Source organism: Mustela erminea, chromosome 5, assembly GCF_009829155.1.
Source record: "Mustela erminea isolate mMusErm1 chromosome 5, mMusErm1.Pri, whole genome shotgun sequence".
Taxonomy (NCBI): domain Eukaryota; kingdom Metazoa; phylum Chordata; class Mammalia; order Carnivora; family Mustelidae; genus Mustela; species Mustela erminea.
This window is the reverse complement of record NC_045618.1, coordinates 80,603,853-80,619,621: the sequence shown is the minus strand read 5'-3', so window position 1 is coordinate 80,619,621 and position 15,769 is coordinate 80,603,853. Positions and strand designations below refer to the sequence as shown.

Below are 15,769 nucleotides of genomic sequence, written 5' to 3'. Positions count from 1 at the left end.
CTTGCCCACACTTACAAGCATATAGGTCTTGGGAACTAATGGATCTTTAGAGCAGGCTCTGAAGGGCCTGTGTTCCCCTTAGAAAAGGGACCATGGCTTTCCTAACTCTTCCCACAGCCAAGCCTTAAGACACAAAACACTGGTCTCTACCTTGCCCTGCAAAACAGCCTCCACCCCTTCTTATCAATAAGAGACATTTGTTTAGTCTATTGTCATGCCAGACCTAGCCAGATTTCAGTCCCTTCTCATTTAATTCCTGACCAGTCACAACTACAGAGGTCCTAGTGGGTTCTTAGCTGACTACTATGGAGAAAGAAAGAAAGAAAGGGAGAGAAGGAAGGAAGGAAAGAAAAAAAGGAAGGGAAGGAAAAAAAGAAAGATTACTCAACGTTAACTCTGAGAGCTTGTGTCTTCATGAATGTTTCTACTCAAAAAAAAAAAAAAAAAGAAGTGAAGTTTTGTCTAAGAGAAATAATAATGAAGTGTGAGGAAAATGGAAGATTAGAATTGGTGTTATGAATTACACTTCCAGAAACTTGAGAAATAATTCAGATTCTAACGTATTTTATCTGTGTTCTCAGAAATATTTAGATAAATGATTTTACTTCAATCATTAGACATGGTTTTCTACCATTCTATTTGATCAGATGAATTCCTCTCTTCCTTCTCAAGAAGAGTGAAAATATTACCATTTTGATAATAAATATAGTGAAATGCAAGATGAAACAATGTCCAGAAGTTAGGAACAAATATACTCTTGCCCCAAATAGCCCAGTGTTTTGGGTGCTAACTATTTTTCTGTAGCTGAGCATGGAAAATACTATTGAGTGGTATAATTGTATTGAGGTTGTGCTTTCTTGTATTTTTTAAACTCAAAATTGATGGGAGAAAGTCTCATCTTCTTCTCTCTTTTTTAAATGAGTTATATTAAAATCTAGCTCTTGGTTCTACCATGTTTCAGAAGCACAAGTGTGCATACACACACACACACAGCGCTGTGTGTTCACCATTCACTGTTATAGGTTAAGAGTCTATAAAACACTATAAAATTATCCTTATGAGGCCTTAAGTTACACTTATTTTTGAAGGGAGAGGCTAACCTTTATAGCCTTGAACTGTGTTTATGGCGTGCTTTTCCAGCTTTTCCTTGGTGTCTCTAAGGCAGTAGTCAGTGTGACAGCCTCTTTCCAGATCATTTCATTCAGCTTTCCTGTGAGTTCATAAACCCAGAGCAGGCCCCAGTCAACTTAGGCAGGATCAGATACTATGGGAATGGATGTTCCTGACATCACTATTCTTGATTTTTCCACATAATCTATTTACCTTCTGCTCTATTTTCTATGTGTAGACCAACTCTGACATTTGAAGCCCCAGAGAAGAAACTGTTCACATGCAAAATTATTTTCTTCCTCAGTGAAAGTGCTCCTTTTTTATTGTGTAAATTTAGAGTGCCTGGCATTAAGGTCACATTGCCTTCAAGTAAAAAGAGAGGTTATCTTCTGTTATGTTTCCTCTTTCCTCCAAGAGCCCACGATTTGTAGGGTGTTGGTAACTGACATTTTGAAAGAACAGTGCATGTAATTTGCAACAATTCTTGAACCGTCTGGTGCTTTCCGTGCAAAGGGTGGATTGCTTAAGCAGATAGTAAGGCTTCTTTACCCTTCATTTCTGTTCACCCAAAATAGAGTAATGCAATAAAAAAGTTAATGTAACTTTCACGATTATTTTAGCACTCAGGAAATCCAGACCACCTTGTATTTTTAATACAAGATTATACATATATATGTTATTACCATGAAAACTTTCACAAATTGCAACCAACATTAAGAAATGCATTCTCCACTGTAAAATATGGCTTCGGTCACCACTAAGCAAGGGCACACTTTTTTTTTTTCCTGCCATATAGCAACTCTTTTCACTGTTATGAAAAGGTGTTGATTAGCTTTTATTTATGCTATATATATTTAGGGTATCCAACTGAGTGAGGAGGCAAACTCATTTATCTGGCATACTTGGCAGACAGTTCAAGGGATGTAGAATCAGAACAGCACTGAACAATCAAGTCACCAAACACCCTAACCTCCCTGTACTCAGTGAAGTACAGGGCATGGAAACATGATTGTTCCTCTATGAATTCCTTTTCCCAGCGGTCTTCAGATTTGTATCGTTTACCCAACAACTGGTCTGTGCGGGAAAATCCCTCACTCCTTGTGTGAGATGTAGTGTGCTCATCTAAATGGTGATGAGAGAAGTTGATTATTTCTTTTTGCTTCAGAAAGTGGTTGGCCTCAGGGGTGCCTGGGTGGCTCAGTGGGTTAAGCCTCTGCCTTCGGCTCAGGTCATGATCTTGGGGTCCTGGGATCGAGCCCCGCTTCGGGCTCCCTATTCAGCAGGTATCCTGCTTCACCTCTCTCTCTGCCTGCCTCTCTGCCTACTTGTGCTCTCTGTCTCTGTCAAATAAATAAATATATATATAAATAAAATCTTTTTAAAAAAAGAGAGAAAGAAAGTGGTCAGTCTCAGACTGTGCCTTCACGGTGATGTTTTACTGGCAGCATCTCGGGGTAAGGTTAGATAAGCATTTCAAAGAGAGATTAAAGAGGTATCAGAGTATGTAAAAGAAATCTCCCAAGTTGTCTCAACATATTCATGGCAGGATTCACATCAGGGTCAACACGAAATGCTTATTCTTCAGGAAGCCTTTTTTCTGAATGACCACCTTTGCCTCCACCATGGGGGTGGTTTCTCTTTTCTTCGAACCTCCGTATATATGGGCACTTAATCTATGCAAGATGGCATTTCAGAAGTTGGTGATACAGTGATGAACAAAATCATCAAGATGCTCTCCTCATGGCTCTTACATTATATTGAAAGGAAACAGTAAAAATCCAATATCCAAGTGGGTGAATAAGACAGTCGTAGGCCGCAGTAATAGCCCTGAAGGAGATAGGATGGCGTGCCAGAGAGTAATAGAGTGTGAATGGGGAGTGAACAGTAGGCTGGGTGGTCTGGAGATCTCTTGGAGAAAGTGACATATGAGCTGAAATCTAAAGAATAAAGCAGAACCCGGTATGCAGAAAGAAGGGAAGAGCACATATTGTGATTGTTGATAGTAAGTTATTTTGTATCCAGAACTCTACTGGATTTAAGGTTACCAGGCACAGAGATTTATTTACTGGTCTTTCTCTGTCCTGCAGCATCTGAATTCGGCTTTCAGGTAAGATTTGCCCCAGGACGCCTGGGTGGCTCAGTGGGTTAAGCCGTTGCCTTCGGCTGAGGTCATGATCTCAGGGTTCTGGGATTGAGTCCTGCATCGGGCTCTCTGCTCAGCAGGGAGCCTGCTTCCCCCTCTCTCTCTCTCTGCCTGCCTCTCTGCCTACTTGTAATCTCTCTCTGTCAAATAAATAAATAACATCTTAAAAAAAAAAAAAAAAAAAGATTTGCCCCAGGAAACACTTGTTCAATTGAATAGATCAATCATGTTGGCAGGAGAAGAGAACTATCATAAGGCGCTATTCCACACAGTTCTTGGAGTGATAGTCCAAAATGCTAGATCTTAAAACTTTTGAAATAAAGGATTAATGTTTGTTTGGATGTTTTCACATAGCTGTGCTCATATCTTTTAAGTATAACAGCACCTGAGTAGGAAAGTAGGCAGACAACTGGGTGATGCTCATATAACAGAAGCTGTTTATTCATCTAGTCATTCTGTTCTAGAAAACATGCATGACTCAGATGCTCTCCTCTGAGCACAGACAAGCTGGTTGAAAGTCTCTTCTGTAGGTCAAGGTTAAGAGATTCACAATATTTTCACACTGCATTTTGGCGTGTGCAGAACATGTTATTACTTAATTATTCTCACTCTTCCCCTCCCCCCAAGAATTCTTCCATCATAACTTAAGTGAAGGGAAGAAAATACCTTCTGCTTTCACATTGGCATAAAACCAGGGGATGTGAGAGCTGGGAGGGGCTGAGGAAGAGGAGTCACTGTTATTACCCAGCACGGGACCACCTGAATTCAGAGTTCGGCTACCAACAGGCTGTGTGATGTGGGCCAAATGATGTGACCTCCCTGAGATTCAGTTCTCTTATTTGTAAAAGGGGGTCGTAACACTAGTGGGCATGAAGTTTAAATAAATTAGTGAATGTGAAGTGCTATGAAAAGAGCTTGGCACGTATAAAGTTTAAAGAAAGTGTTTTATGTCATTGTCTAGTTCACAGATCTGGGAATCTCCATGGACCAGGTTTATTCCCCAAGTGAATTGACAGGCACAATGAAATTTTTTCCAGGGTTGCCAACATTTAGAAATAGAGTTATTTCATAAAACAACTAGATTTTGTTTTGTTTTGTTTTGTTTTGTTTTGAACAACGGAGAGGCCTGACAACACTAGGCCACATGCTCACATGGCAGCTATCAGCAGTGTATGAACAGTGGCCATTCCTTTTATTCTGAATCTTCCTCCAATTTTCCAGAGTCTCCACCACTCCCTATTACATCCCTGATATTGATACTGATAAAATTCTGTATTGCAACCTACAGGTATTTGAACTGTCCCTCCCTTTCTAGAGCAGAAGAGTTCTGACAGATTTTGTATTTGTGTTGGATACGCAAGTAGGAGTGAGGAACAGGCAGATAAGTACAGAGAGCAGTTGCAATGAAAAACATTCCTTAGCCAACTGTATTCTCTTAAAATTGAAATCCTGTAAAGCAAATACATCAAAGTTACAACCCATATAATACTACATTTAAAAAGAGGCCTGGGGCGCCTGGGTGGCTCAGTCAGTTAAGCATCTGTCTCTGGCTTAGCTTATAATCTAAGGGTCCTAGGATTGAGCCCCACATTGGGCTCCCTGCTCAGTGGGGAGCCTGCTTCTCCCTCTCCCCTTCTCTCTCTCTGCCTGTCCCCCTGTTCTTTCTTTCTTTCTCTCTCTCAAATTAAAAAAAAGCAAAAACAAAAAAAACCACTTTTGTTAAAAGAGCCTTATATGATAGTGTGTACTTGAATTTCACTATTGAAATGTCACATCTATTATTTCCATGTAGTTACTTCTTGAAAACATTATTTCCATTCAGTTCAAGCAGTGTTTTTGTTTATCATGTACTGGGCACTTCTTCCATTAACAGAGGACAAATATGATTAAGACAGTGTCCTTCTCCTAGTATCTATTAGGATCTATTGCCTAATGATTGAGACAAGTCCAAGAAGGTTGTCAACATGTATGCTAAAGCATTCTCTACTTTTCTGTTTTCTTTAAGTCAAGGGGTGTATATGTCACCCCAAATCTATTCCCAATATGAGGCTGTGAAGTGAATTTTAGTTAATATAAATATATTAACACTGCAGAAATTTTCATTTGAACCAGGCATTTTGTAAAGTGAGGTGTATCTTCCAAAATCTTATGTCTAATTTTTACATCTTTGGCAATCAGCAAACGACAAGGAAAGGCAACTCTTCCTCCTCTGTTTTCTAGCTTTACTAATGCAGAGAATTCATTTTCAACTGCTAAGTGGAATATACCTTGTTGGGAAATGGTTTCAGAGTCCTGTTAAATGTTAAAGACGGGCTGGCAGTTGGAGTTTCCATAATGTAATCTAAGCAATCATTTCCTGGGAAGGTTCCAAACTTGCTGAGTCATTAATTTAGCATACCAGGTTAAAAAACAAGTTCAGTCTGTAGAGAAGCGGGGTATATTATCTATGTGAGTAGGTGTTCAGTGCATGTAGTTTTAACTTTGGCAGTAATTGCAAATGAATACTTTTAGCATAAGAATACTACAGATACTTTACAATACTGTAGACTTAAAAATTAATCTCTGCAATCTTTATTTCATCTCTAATCCTGGCTTTAAAAATCAGCTTTCATAATTTTTCTGTTTTCATATTCTCTCCGGTCTGTGATGTGATACATCTTACACTGAGAACAGAGAAGAAATCTTTACACTTTGCATCAGGTACAATTTGCCAAATCACATCGTTTATACACAGGCATCCCAATACCATACTTCACAGTTGTGTCGAATCTCCCAAAAGCTGCGCACCTGTAACTTGATCTAAACTCTTCACAGGAAGAGAACAATTCATAATACCACTGGCTAATGTAGAAATGTAGAAATTTTTAGAAGTACATTCTCTCCTGTATGTTCTCGCCATAATTATAGAGAAGGGAATTTGAGATCTGCTCTGTGAGTTTTGAGCCAGTTTTTGCTGGGAACACAATAATGAAGCAGAGTGAAACACAATGTAGCTGTTCCCTTTGCAGAGCGTTTCCACTTTCTTCACTATTCCCATAAAAAAAAACAATCATTCTGCAGGTTGCTCAGGTTCACCCAAACCATGGTGGCAAGCTGGAACAGCAAGTAACAGTGGAAGATAATTGAAGCAGCATTTAGTTACCCAGTAAAACCTCCACTAGTGTTGATGAGTAAAGAAGAATTTTTCCCTTTATCAGAGTTAACTTTAAAGAAAGATCTTATGGGGCAGATCTGGGTGGCTCTGTCGTTAAGCATCTGACTCTTGATCTTAGTTTCATGAGTTCAAAGCCCTGTGTTTGGCCCCATCTGGGCATGGAGCTTACTTTAAAAAAAAAAAAAAAGAGAGAGAGAGAGAGAGAGAGAAGGAAGATCTTAAAGGACTGTGCACATGGTAATTATACAAATAAATAAAAAAATAAAATGAAGTAAGTTAAGGAAGAAATGAGACAAGACTATTTCTCTTTGTTTTGTATGACAATGTGTCAGCAGGCACAAAAGCCCGGTTCTTTGACTCACCGCTAAGTCTAATTTCATGTTGAAGTTATTTTGACGACTAAGCTAGTTGGATTTAGATCAGTGAGATTTTGTTAAGGATCAGTTTTTTTTAACATTACCAATTTCTAAATTTTGCCTACTCTGTAACTTGATACAACAAACAAAACAGTGTAATTATGGCTTTTTGGTGCACATACCTTCAAATAAAACTTCACACAATTGAAATTACTTTTTTTGGCTTAAAGTGGTAACTGAATATTAATTATTAAGGGAAAATGTATCACTGATTCTGAAAATCCTTGGGAATATTTGGTTTGTGTTCACATCATTAGAAGCGGTTTTGAAGGGATGATTGGCAGGATTACAGAAAAGTTTGTTCTTTAAAATTTACATAAACAATGGTGAATGTGTATTACAGGCAATGCCTTATTTCTTAGACTTTTGTTTGTTTTACAGTCTGTTGTATATCAGTGAGGGCCTTGCTTTGCATTTTGATTGAAGAATGGATAAATATAAGCACTTAAAGAGTTATCAAATAATGACCCAGTCTTCTTTCTTCATCTTAGCTTCTGAGATTTGCATCCTCATAAGGGAAAACACATTCATCTGTGTGTGTGTGTGTACACTCCAGAAACATAGACTATAATTCTGCAAACAAAATTTCCAAAGCCTTTCCCATTCTTCCATTCCCAGAGAGTGTGTTGTCTAGTAAAATTAGACAACACAAGCTCTTTCCAGCAGTAGATCAGTTCCCACATAAGTCACCATGCATGCAACCCAACTCAAGATTTTAAAGCTTTACTTTTTAATTTAGAAAATAGGCCACATTGAAATTAAGTAATGTATTTGGAACTATAAGAAAGGTAATGATACATATTTCTGGTTGTGATGCTAGCTGATTTTAATTTTAAAATGTCATGAATGCCAGGAGGGCATTCTTTATTAATGCTATTAAAACCTTAAATTGCTATTAAATTTTAAGTGCTGTTGAAGTCCTAATTTCTGACACTATAAATTACAGAATTTTTGAGTTGTTATTCTGTGCCGAGCACACATGCAACTGTGTGAATCTCACCATTGCCTGAATGTGTGTATAATACAGTCTCTGGGCTACAGTGACAGCTAACTTCTCTTCTATAAACTCACATAACATTTTAAAATTCCGGATGCAATCCTGCCTTGAAGGTGATAAAGGAAATGACTTGTAGTTTAAGGCAGTGTTTATGTGAATGTTACCGTGTTGGCTAAGAAGAAGACATTTCAATTTATCAGATGGCCTCTTGCTTTTCTGACTGACTTTGCTCCATGGTAAATAGTCCTTTGTGAAATGGGTTCTGTTACCATAGCCTAGAATTAGGTGTCTTAAATTAAGGAAAATAGTTGAGGAGTGATTTGGTCAGCTTTTCATAGGATTTTCCAAATCTGAGAACATTATAAAATGCGACATCAGATCAACTTTTATTCTGAGTGTTGAAACTTTCCAACTATGGAAAAATATCAATTTTCATTTTAGTCTATACTTAAAACTGGCCCGTTAACTACAGTTACTAAAGAAGGACACATAAAACTGAGACCTAACCCTATGGATTTAATTATTTTTCAATTCCATTGAAGATACTTATTCGGTATATTCGTGATTCTGGTCTGGCAAACCTTTGGCGTATCATTATAAGCTCCTTAAACTTCTCTGGAAGAGTTGAACTTTCCAGCGTAATTATCCTTTATAGTTTTCTTTTATAGGATTGTAATTATAAATTTATCCCTATGTAGAACTTCATCTCAAATTTCTTTTTATTGTAGCTAGTAAATCTGCAAATCAAAATACCCCCATTTGGTAACAAATCGTGCTACCTTTTGGTGCTGATAGGCATTGAAATGGGTGGAAATTTACATAAGTATGATTTTCTTCTCATCTTGTCAGTAGCCATTCCAAATCAGAAGCTGAATAAGGTAATAACATAAGGGCTCTGGAGGCAAACAAATGGAAGTTCATGTTCTGGCATTTAACTCAAAAGAATATATTTAAATTTTATGGGCTTAGATACCTTGACTTTAGATAACAAAGCCTATCTTGTAAGTGTCTCACACAATGATAGCTGAGGGTAGAAGTTTAATACACGAGATCTGTAAGTCTTATAACTATTAAAAAGTAACTCAATTTCTCTTTTATTCTGATAATTCTTAAGTACATTTCTATGCTATCAAGAGCTACATGAAATTGCCCAAAAACATAGAAACACAGTTAATTTTAATTCATTTAAGTAAAAAAAGAAAAAAGAGAAAAAACCTATGTACTGGACTGATTAAATAATTTTAAAATGAAACACAAGAGTGCACAGATGTGTAATTATAACCAAACACCCATATTTGTGTGTCTTGTATAGTCCACTAGTTGCTTTGTTTTTAATTATAAAATGATAGTATAATTTTAACCCTTAACTTTCTTTTGTTGAGGAATAATACCAAGCCACATTTATTTTTTCTTTGAGGAACTTCAGAGGAACTGTAAGCACTTTTCTAATGATGTCATATGCAGAATTCCTTGCCTTTTTTTAACCATGTGCATGTCATACCTCAAAAAACATCAATGAAATGACATGTGCAGTGGGGTAAAGGACCATTGTGTGTTTGTTTTCAACTTTATACTTCTATATTACAACTAATTGTTACTTTTTAAAATCCCCAAATTTGAAAGTCCTGGAAATCAGATTCAAATATTCTGATCTCTAATTCTCTTCTTTTTAGACTATAAAAATAAGGTAATTCAGATGAGAAATAGAAGGGGTATTAAATTATATTAAATAACAGAAACACGGCTTTAGTTTATTTCATTCATTTCCTTATGGACCATCACTAAGCAGTAAAACAAAACAATTAAAAAAATATACAGATATATATATATATATATATCTGTATGTTTATATGTATATATAAATCAGGTCACCTCTTACATCTTATTATCCTTTATTGTATTGCAAAAATAGCAAAAGTCACCATCTGAGTCCTTTATTGGTCGGGAGAAGAGGTCAAATTCTCAGTCATACATTGGACGACCAATTCAGCTCGACAAGATTTTGATGTCTAAGGTGAAAGTGCCACACACGTTCGTCATCCACTCATACACCCGGCCCACCGTGTGCCAGTACTGCAAGAAGCTGCTCAGGGGCCTCTTTCGGCAGGGCCTTCAGTGCAAAGGTGAGAAGGATCTTGTCCCCCCTGGACATTTGTCTCCAGCCACACGTTGATCTAGAAAGTAGTCCTCATCCATTTGGAGTCACTGTTCTTTTACTTAGTCCACAACTTCTCCTTCTGACAAGTGCTTGGTTTTTGTTTCCTTCTACATCATTACAATCAGATTGCAGATTCAACTGTCACAAACGTTGTGCCTCCAAAGTGCCCAACAACTGCCTTGGTGAAGTGACCATTAATGGAGGTAAGCAAAAGATCAACCGTCACATCTGTGCTTCTGCCCTGTTCAAGAGTGTGTCCCTAATGACTTGGCAGGATTTTTTTTTTTTTTCCTGTTCATATACATGTGACCCAGCCCAAAGTAAATTATGGGCTCAGTTTTTTCTATTTTACATTAGAAAAGGGCTCATCATTGAGTTTTGACTGAAATCAAAGAGCTTTGCATGATTTTTATGCAGTGCACAGCCAGTACTGAAGTCTTGGATGTCCAGAATTTCTTTCTCAGCTTTCTTCTTAATACTCCTTTCCTAGTTTGTTCAGAAATGTAGAAAATGTTGGAATGCCTGCAAGTTATAGCTCTTGGTCTCTTTTTCTCCATCCTTCTCATTCCAAGCACTGGGATAAAGATTAATCTATCTTTCCTGTCAAGGGAGGGAAGAATCAGAGACCGACCCATCAAGAAATAATCACTCATTTCCTTCTTCTACCCAGTTAATTCCATTATATGTATGCTTATTAATTTGAATCCTCAATATAACAAAAAGAACTTTAATTCAGTCAATTAAAAATATATATTGTTTTTTATACTTGGGAATATTCTTTTGGGAAAACTCAACTATAAAAATTAACACTGAAGGACTCCTAAGAAAAATACAATGTCCTAAAGGAAAAATTGATGTTTTCTTCCCAAGTAGTATTCCTAATAGAGTCTTTAGCAAAATATTTGATTTAGTACCCCAGGCTAACTTTATCTATAGACGGTAGACTGCTTTATACCTTCAGTTTAATACCAGTTTTGTGATTCCTCTGAGGGAAAAAAAAAAATGGTGGACAGAAGGCCAGAGAAACAAATATTTTTATTGCTAAAACTCTGAAGAATAAAGGGTTATCTTTACTCTAGAACTTTCTTCTCTAGAAGAAATATGTACCTAGAAGAAGAGGGGAAATCTCTCAAGGAAAGCATTTCTTTACCAGTTCCTGCCTTGGAGATTCATGGATTAGCTCCCAAAATGGAAAACTTGGCAGTTTTCCTACTTTCTGTGGCATGTGGAATTGACTTTGTTCAGACCAGGAAATGTCAGTATGTTCTTGATAACTGGAACTAAGGGGAAACAGTGCAGTTTTTTATATTGTTGATTACTTTGAAATTGCATTTTCCCACACAGAAAAATTTGGTAAAAATGTGAATTTCTCAGACTTAGCAGGCTGCAGTCTCTGGTCCATTTTCCAGTTTTAAAATAAGGACTCTGCATTAGTAAGTACAGTCAACACTTGAACAACTTGGGGCTTGGGCTTAGCTACCCAGTACCTCCCCTCCAGGCAGCTGAAAATCTGATTGTTAGCTTTTGGGTCCCAAAAAATTGACTGTTAACAGCCGACTATTGACCAGAAGCCTATTAGTAACATAGATGATTAACACACATTTTGTATTTACAGGTATTCTATAATATATTCTGACAATAAAGTAAGCTAGAGAAAAGAGTTATTTAAATTGTAAGTAAGAAAATATACACTTACAGTACTGTATTGATTGAAGAAAATATTTGTATAAGTGGACCCACATGGTTCAAGTCCATGTTGTTCAAGGGCCAACAGCAATTATAATTTATTACATTACCACCAAATGCTTGATGACAGGATTCAATATTACTTAAAATATCAAATATCTTAAGTATTTAAAAACTGCTACTTATGTGACCAATTTGATATATTGGAATCTGTGACTTAAAAAGTTACTGGAATAGCAAGAATCAATGACCCTGACTTTTCTTACATGTGAAAGTTTCCCTCATCTTCCCATGTATCCCTTTTTTCCCACCAAAGCTATGCTACTGAAATAGACCAGTTTCCTCCTCACTCATTCCTGATATCGCTTTGCTTCCTAGAACTTTGCTTCTATCCCGCACTTGGCTTCCTACCATGGCTGTCCATGTCTTTTCATGTTTTTAGGTTTAGGGGCATGAAAAAGAAACATCTGGTTGTAAAATTATCTGTTCATCCTCTGATAACTTCAGATATTTATGAACTAAAATTTTTTTAAAAAGGAAAGATAAATTCTTGAAAGAAGTATTTTTTAGGGCTTCCAATTGATATATTGTGGGATTGCCTAACCCTCTTAAGCCCTGACTCTAGGATTCCAGGCTTATCTTCATGGATGCAAACAATTTTTTAGATTTGCTTAGCCCTGGGGCAGAGTCTGATGTGGTCATGGAAGAAGGGAGTGATGACAATGACAGTGAAAGGAACAGTGGGCTCATGGATGACATGGAAGAGGCAATGGTTCAAGATGCTGAGGTGGTGATGGCAGAGTGCCAGAATGACAGTGGGGAAATGCAGGACCCAGACCCGGACCCAGAGGACTCCAACAGAACCATCAGGTGGGAGCTGCACTCCTGGTCTCACTCCAGCAGGGGAATTTCCTCTTTAAGAGTCTTTGCTATTTTTATCTGTTGGAGAAGAAATTTAAAGTGTGTGCTTGATTTGTTTATGAATGTGCTATAAACTGTAGAGGAAAGCCAGTGGAGTTAGGAGGTCTGGATGGCCCTAGAGAGGTATAGGTTTGCATCCTTTCCTAGCTGCCTCTTTCTGTGATCTCTTTTCTTTTGCATGTGAGAGTTATTCATATTCGCCAGCCACAGGTTTACTGCTAAATTAATGATGATTCATATCTCATTGTGTGGACCTGCAAAGATCAGGGGCTAACCTCAGTGGACATTATCTATCTTATAGCTGGCCCCTTATACAAATATCACTTATGTCTACATCTCACTGTTCTGTATTTTATTTCAGAAGTATGTGAAATTTTATACTTGGGATTTAATCATCTATCCTTCTTGATTACTAGATGAACCCCATTTTTGATATCAGGGATCAGTACACTATGGCCAATGAGGCTGCTGCCTGCTTCATAGTAAAGTTTTATTGAAACATAGCCATGACCATTCATATTGTCTGTGGCTGCTTGTGCACCTCAGTGGCAGAGTTAAGTCTTCTGCAGAACTTAAAAATGTTTACACCTGGCCCTTTGCAAAAAAAGTTCCCAGCCTCTGATTTATGTTATAAAATGTATTCAGGCTTTGGTGTCCATTTTACAAATGCCATATTTATTGGCAAACTGAAATTGTTCATGGGCGGAGCAATAAAGTAGTTGGAGTTTTTCCATTTAATGGCATAAGAAATATACTGAAAAATATTAGTCTTATGACAGAACTGTCTCTTGAAGGCATACATTTCTGGAGTTTCCAAGTGGGGGAATATTGGAGAAGGTGCTTGCATATATGCACCGTGGTTGAGGAAGAAAATAGGAAGAGACAGAAGGGAAAAGCAAAGAGATAAAGGATCAGCATAATTCTATGAACAATAGTTATTTAAGAGAGTTTAAATAGCAGATTCTACTTTTTATGAAACTATCCAGACTCAAATTCATGTTCTGTGATATTATGCACATGATTAATATTTTGCCTGTAGTCTGTGATAATAAGCAAATAAACTTTTTATGTGTATTCCAAATACCGTGGTCTCAGTACACTAAGACGGTAATCTATCTGGTGTTTCCCTGCAAACTGAACACCATGTGGTTCAACCTAAAAACTAAGGTGGTTATTATCCTCCCTTGGGATTTTTAAAGAGTACATGTGAAGTGCCTGTCACTTAAAGTAATCCAGATTCTGAACCGTGGTATTCTGACAATGCATTTCACCAAAAATGGGATCTGAATGTTTTTTGACTTTCACTCTGAAATAGCTGAAATAAGGTTTTATGCAGGAAAGGATCTGTATCTAAAAACATTTCTCTCCCAAAATATTTTGACTTTGCAAGTCCATCAACAAGCAACAATATCCCGCTCATGAGAGTCGTGCAGTCTGTCAAACACACAAAGAGGAAAAGCAGCACAGTATTGAAAGAAGGGTGGATGGTCCACTACACCAGCAAGGACACCCTGGTAAGATCTGCAGCCCACAGCTGACTCGTGGCTCCCTAGCTTTCATTAGAAGAATTGCTAATGCCTTGTCAAGACCACAGGAGACTTGAGTTACCAGGAGCAAAGCTGTGTTTAGGCATGGTGGAGGATCAGGTAGAACACATTAACAGTCTCTAGGTGTCAGATGTAGTTAAGCAAGCAACTGAGTTAGAGGAAATTGTAGACAGCAATCTCAGAGAAACAAAGTCATTTACCTTTGTTACTTGAGATGATCTCCAAACAACTTGAATGTCTGCCTGTCATTTTATAGCAGTCATGGAAATGACAGCATGTGCTTTCAGAATGCTCCTTTGTGATTCAGAATTTAAAAAAAAAAAACTACTACATTTTAGGGAGAGAAAAAACAACGATAACTGTTAATATACTTTTAAATCCCTAAGTGTTCACTTAAAAACTGACCTATTTGGGAATACAGTAATCCTGTATTTTATCTGATAAAAGACATATATTTTAAATTTTAAAATGTAGTCTGGGGTGTTCACTACTCCAGATTTTTCTAATAGGTGATGAATAAGATTGTGCATATGTGTAAGAGAGAAAAAAAATCATCATTTTTTTGAATTTACTGACATTTGGTGATAAGCATCTTTCTCAGTTACTGGTATTGTTTTCCTCCTCGCCTCCTATCTATAGGATCACCAACATTTCTTTAGATAGATAGACACCCATAACATAATTACTCTATCTATAATAACAGTGTTCTCTGCTGAAGAGAGATTTATATGACTTACTATAGGATCCAATTGAATATCATCTTCTAGTTCTTCCTAGACATGGCATACATACGGTATTTAAAACATATCTAATATATTTGACCAGTCTAAGATTAGTTGTGGTTGAGACCAAGAATACTGCTAGGGCTTCCTATTCTAAAAAGATGAATATACATAAACATACAGACACAGACACACACACACACATACACACACACCCTAAAATTATGGAGCATATCCCTAGACTGAAAGAACCTCATCATCAGATCATGGAAGTTTAGATCTGTAGTGGACTTAAGAGAACATAGAGCTTGATGCCTTTCCCTGACTTTGTTATGTTGATGTCATAGAGTCAGACTCGACATCCAATGAAATATTTTTTAGTTCTTCTGTAAAATTCAGAATTCTTCCATTTCTAATGAAGGCCAGAATATTTGACTAGATAAACATGGTATTCCCTATGTTCTGAAATAACGAGTATACATAAATTTTACATCTTTTATATCTAACCTTTTTTTATTATATTAAGAACTACAAGTTTACCTTTAGTTCTTCACGCAGTCAAATAAATTTTAAAATAGAAATATTTTATTTATTTTTTAAAAGATTTTATTTTTATTTATTTGACAGAGATCACAAATAGGCAGAGAGGCAGGCAGAGAGAGAGAGAGAGAGAGAGAGAGAAGGGAAGCAGGCTCCCTGTTGAGCAGAGAACCCAATGCAGGGCTCAATCCCAGGACCCTGGTATCATGACCTGAGCTGAAGGCAGAGACTTTAACCCACTGAGCCACCCAGGCGCCCCTAAAATAGAAATATTTTAAATAGAAATATTAGAATATATAGAAATAGAAATATTTTAAAATAGAAAGGTACCTGAGTGGAGTAGTAGGTTAAGCATCCTATTCTGAGTTTTGGCTT

The 15,769-nt window shown here is 37.1% G+C and overlaps 1 protein-coding gene across 2 annotated transcripts in view; it reads left to right on the top strand.

The window, feature by feature from the left end:
* Positions 1 to 15,769, top strand: part of PRKD1 (protein kinase D1) — a 332,127-nt gene that overhangs the window by 265,259 nt on the left and 51,099 nt on the right. For both annotated transcript variants that reach the window (XM_032343993.1, XM_032343992.1), the window contains 4 exons: positions 9,733 to 9,943; positions 10,104 to 10,181; positions 12,330 to 12,534; positions 13,976 to 14,099. In XM_032343993.1, coding sequence (XP_032199884.1) covers positions 9,733 to 9,943; positions 10,104 to 10,181; positions 12,330 to 12,534; positions 13,976 to 14,099 — 618 coding nt within the window. The remainder of the gene's footprint in view (positions 1 to 9,732; positions 9,944 to 10,103; positions 10,182 to 12,329; positions 12,535 to 13,975; positions 14,100 to 15,769) is intronic.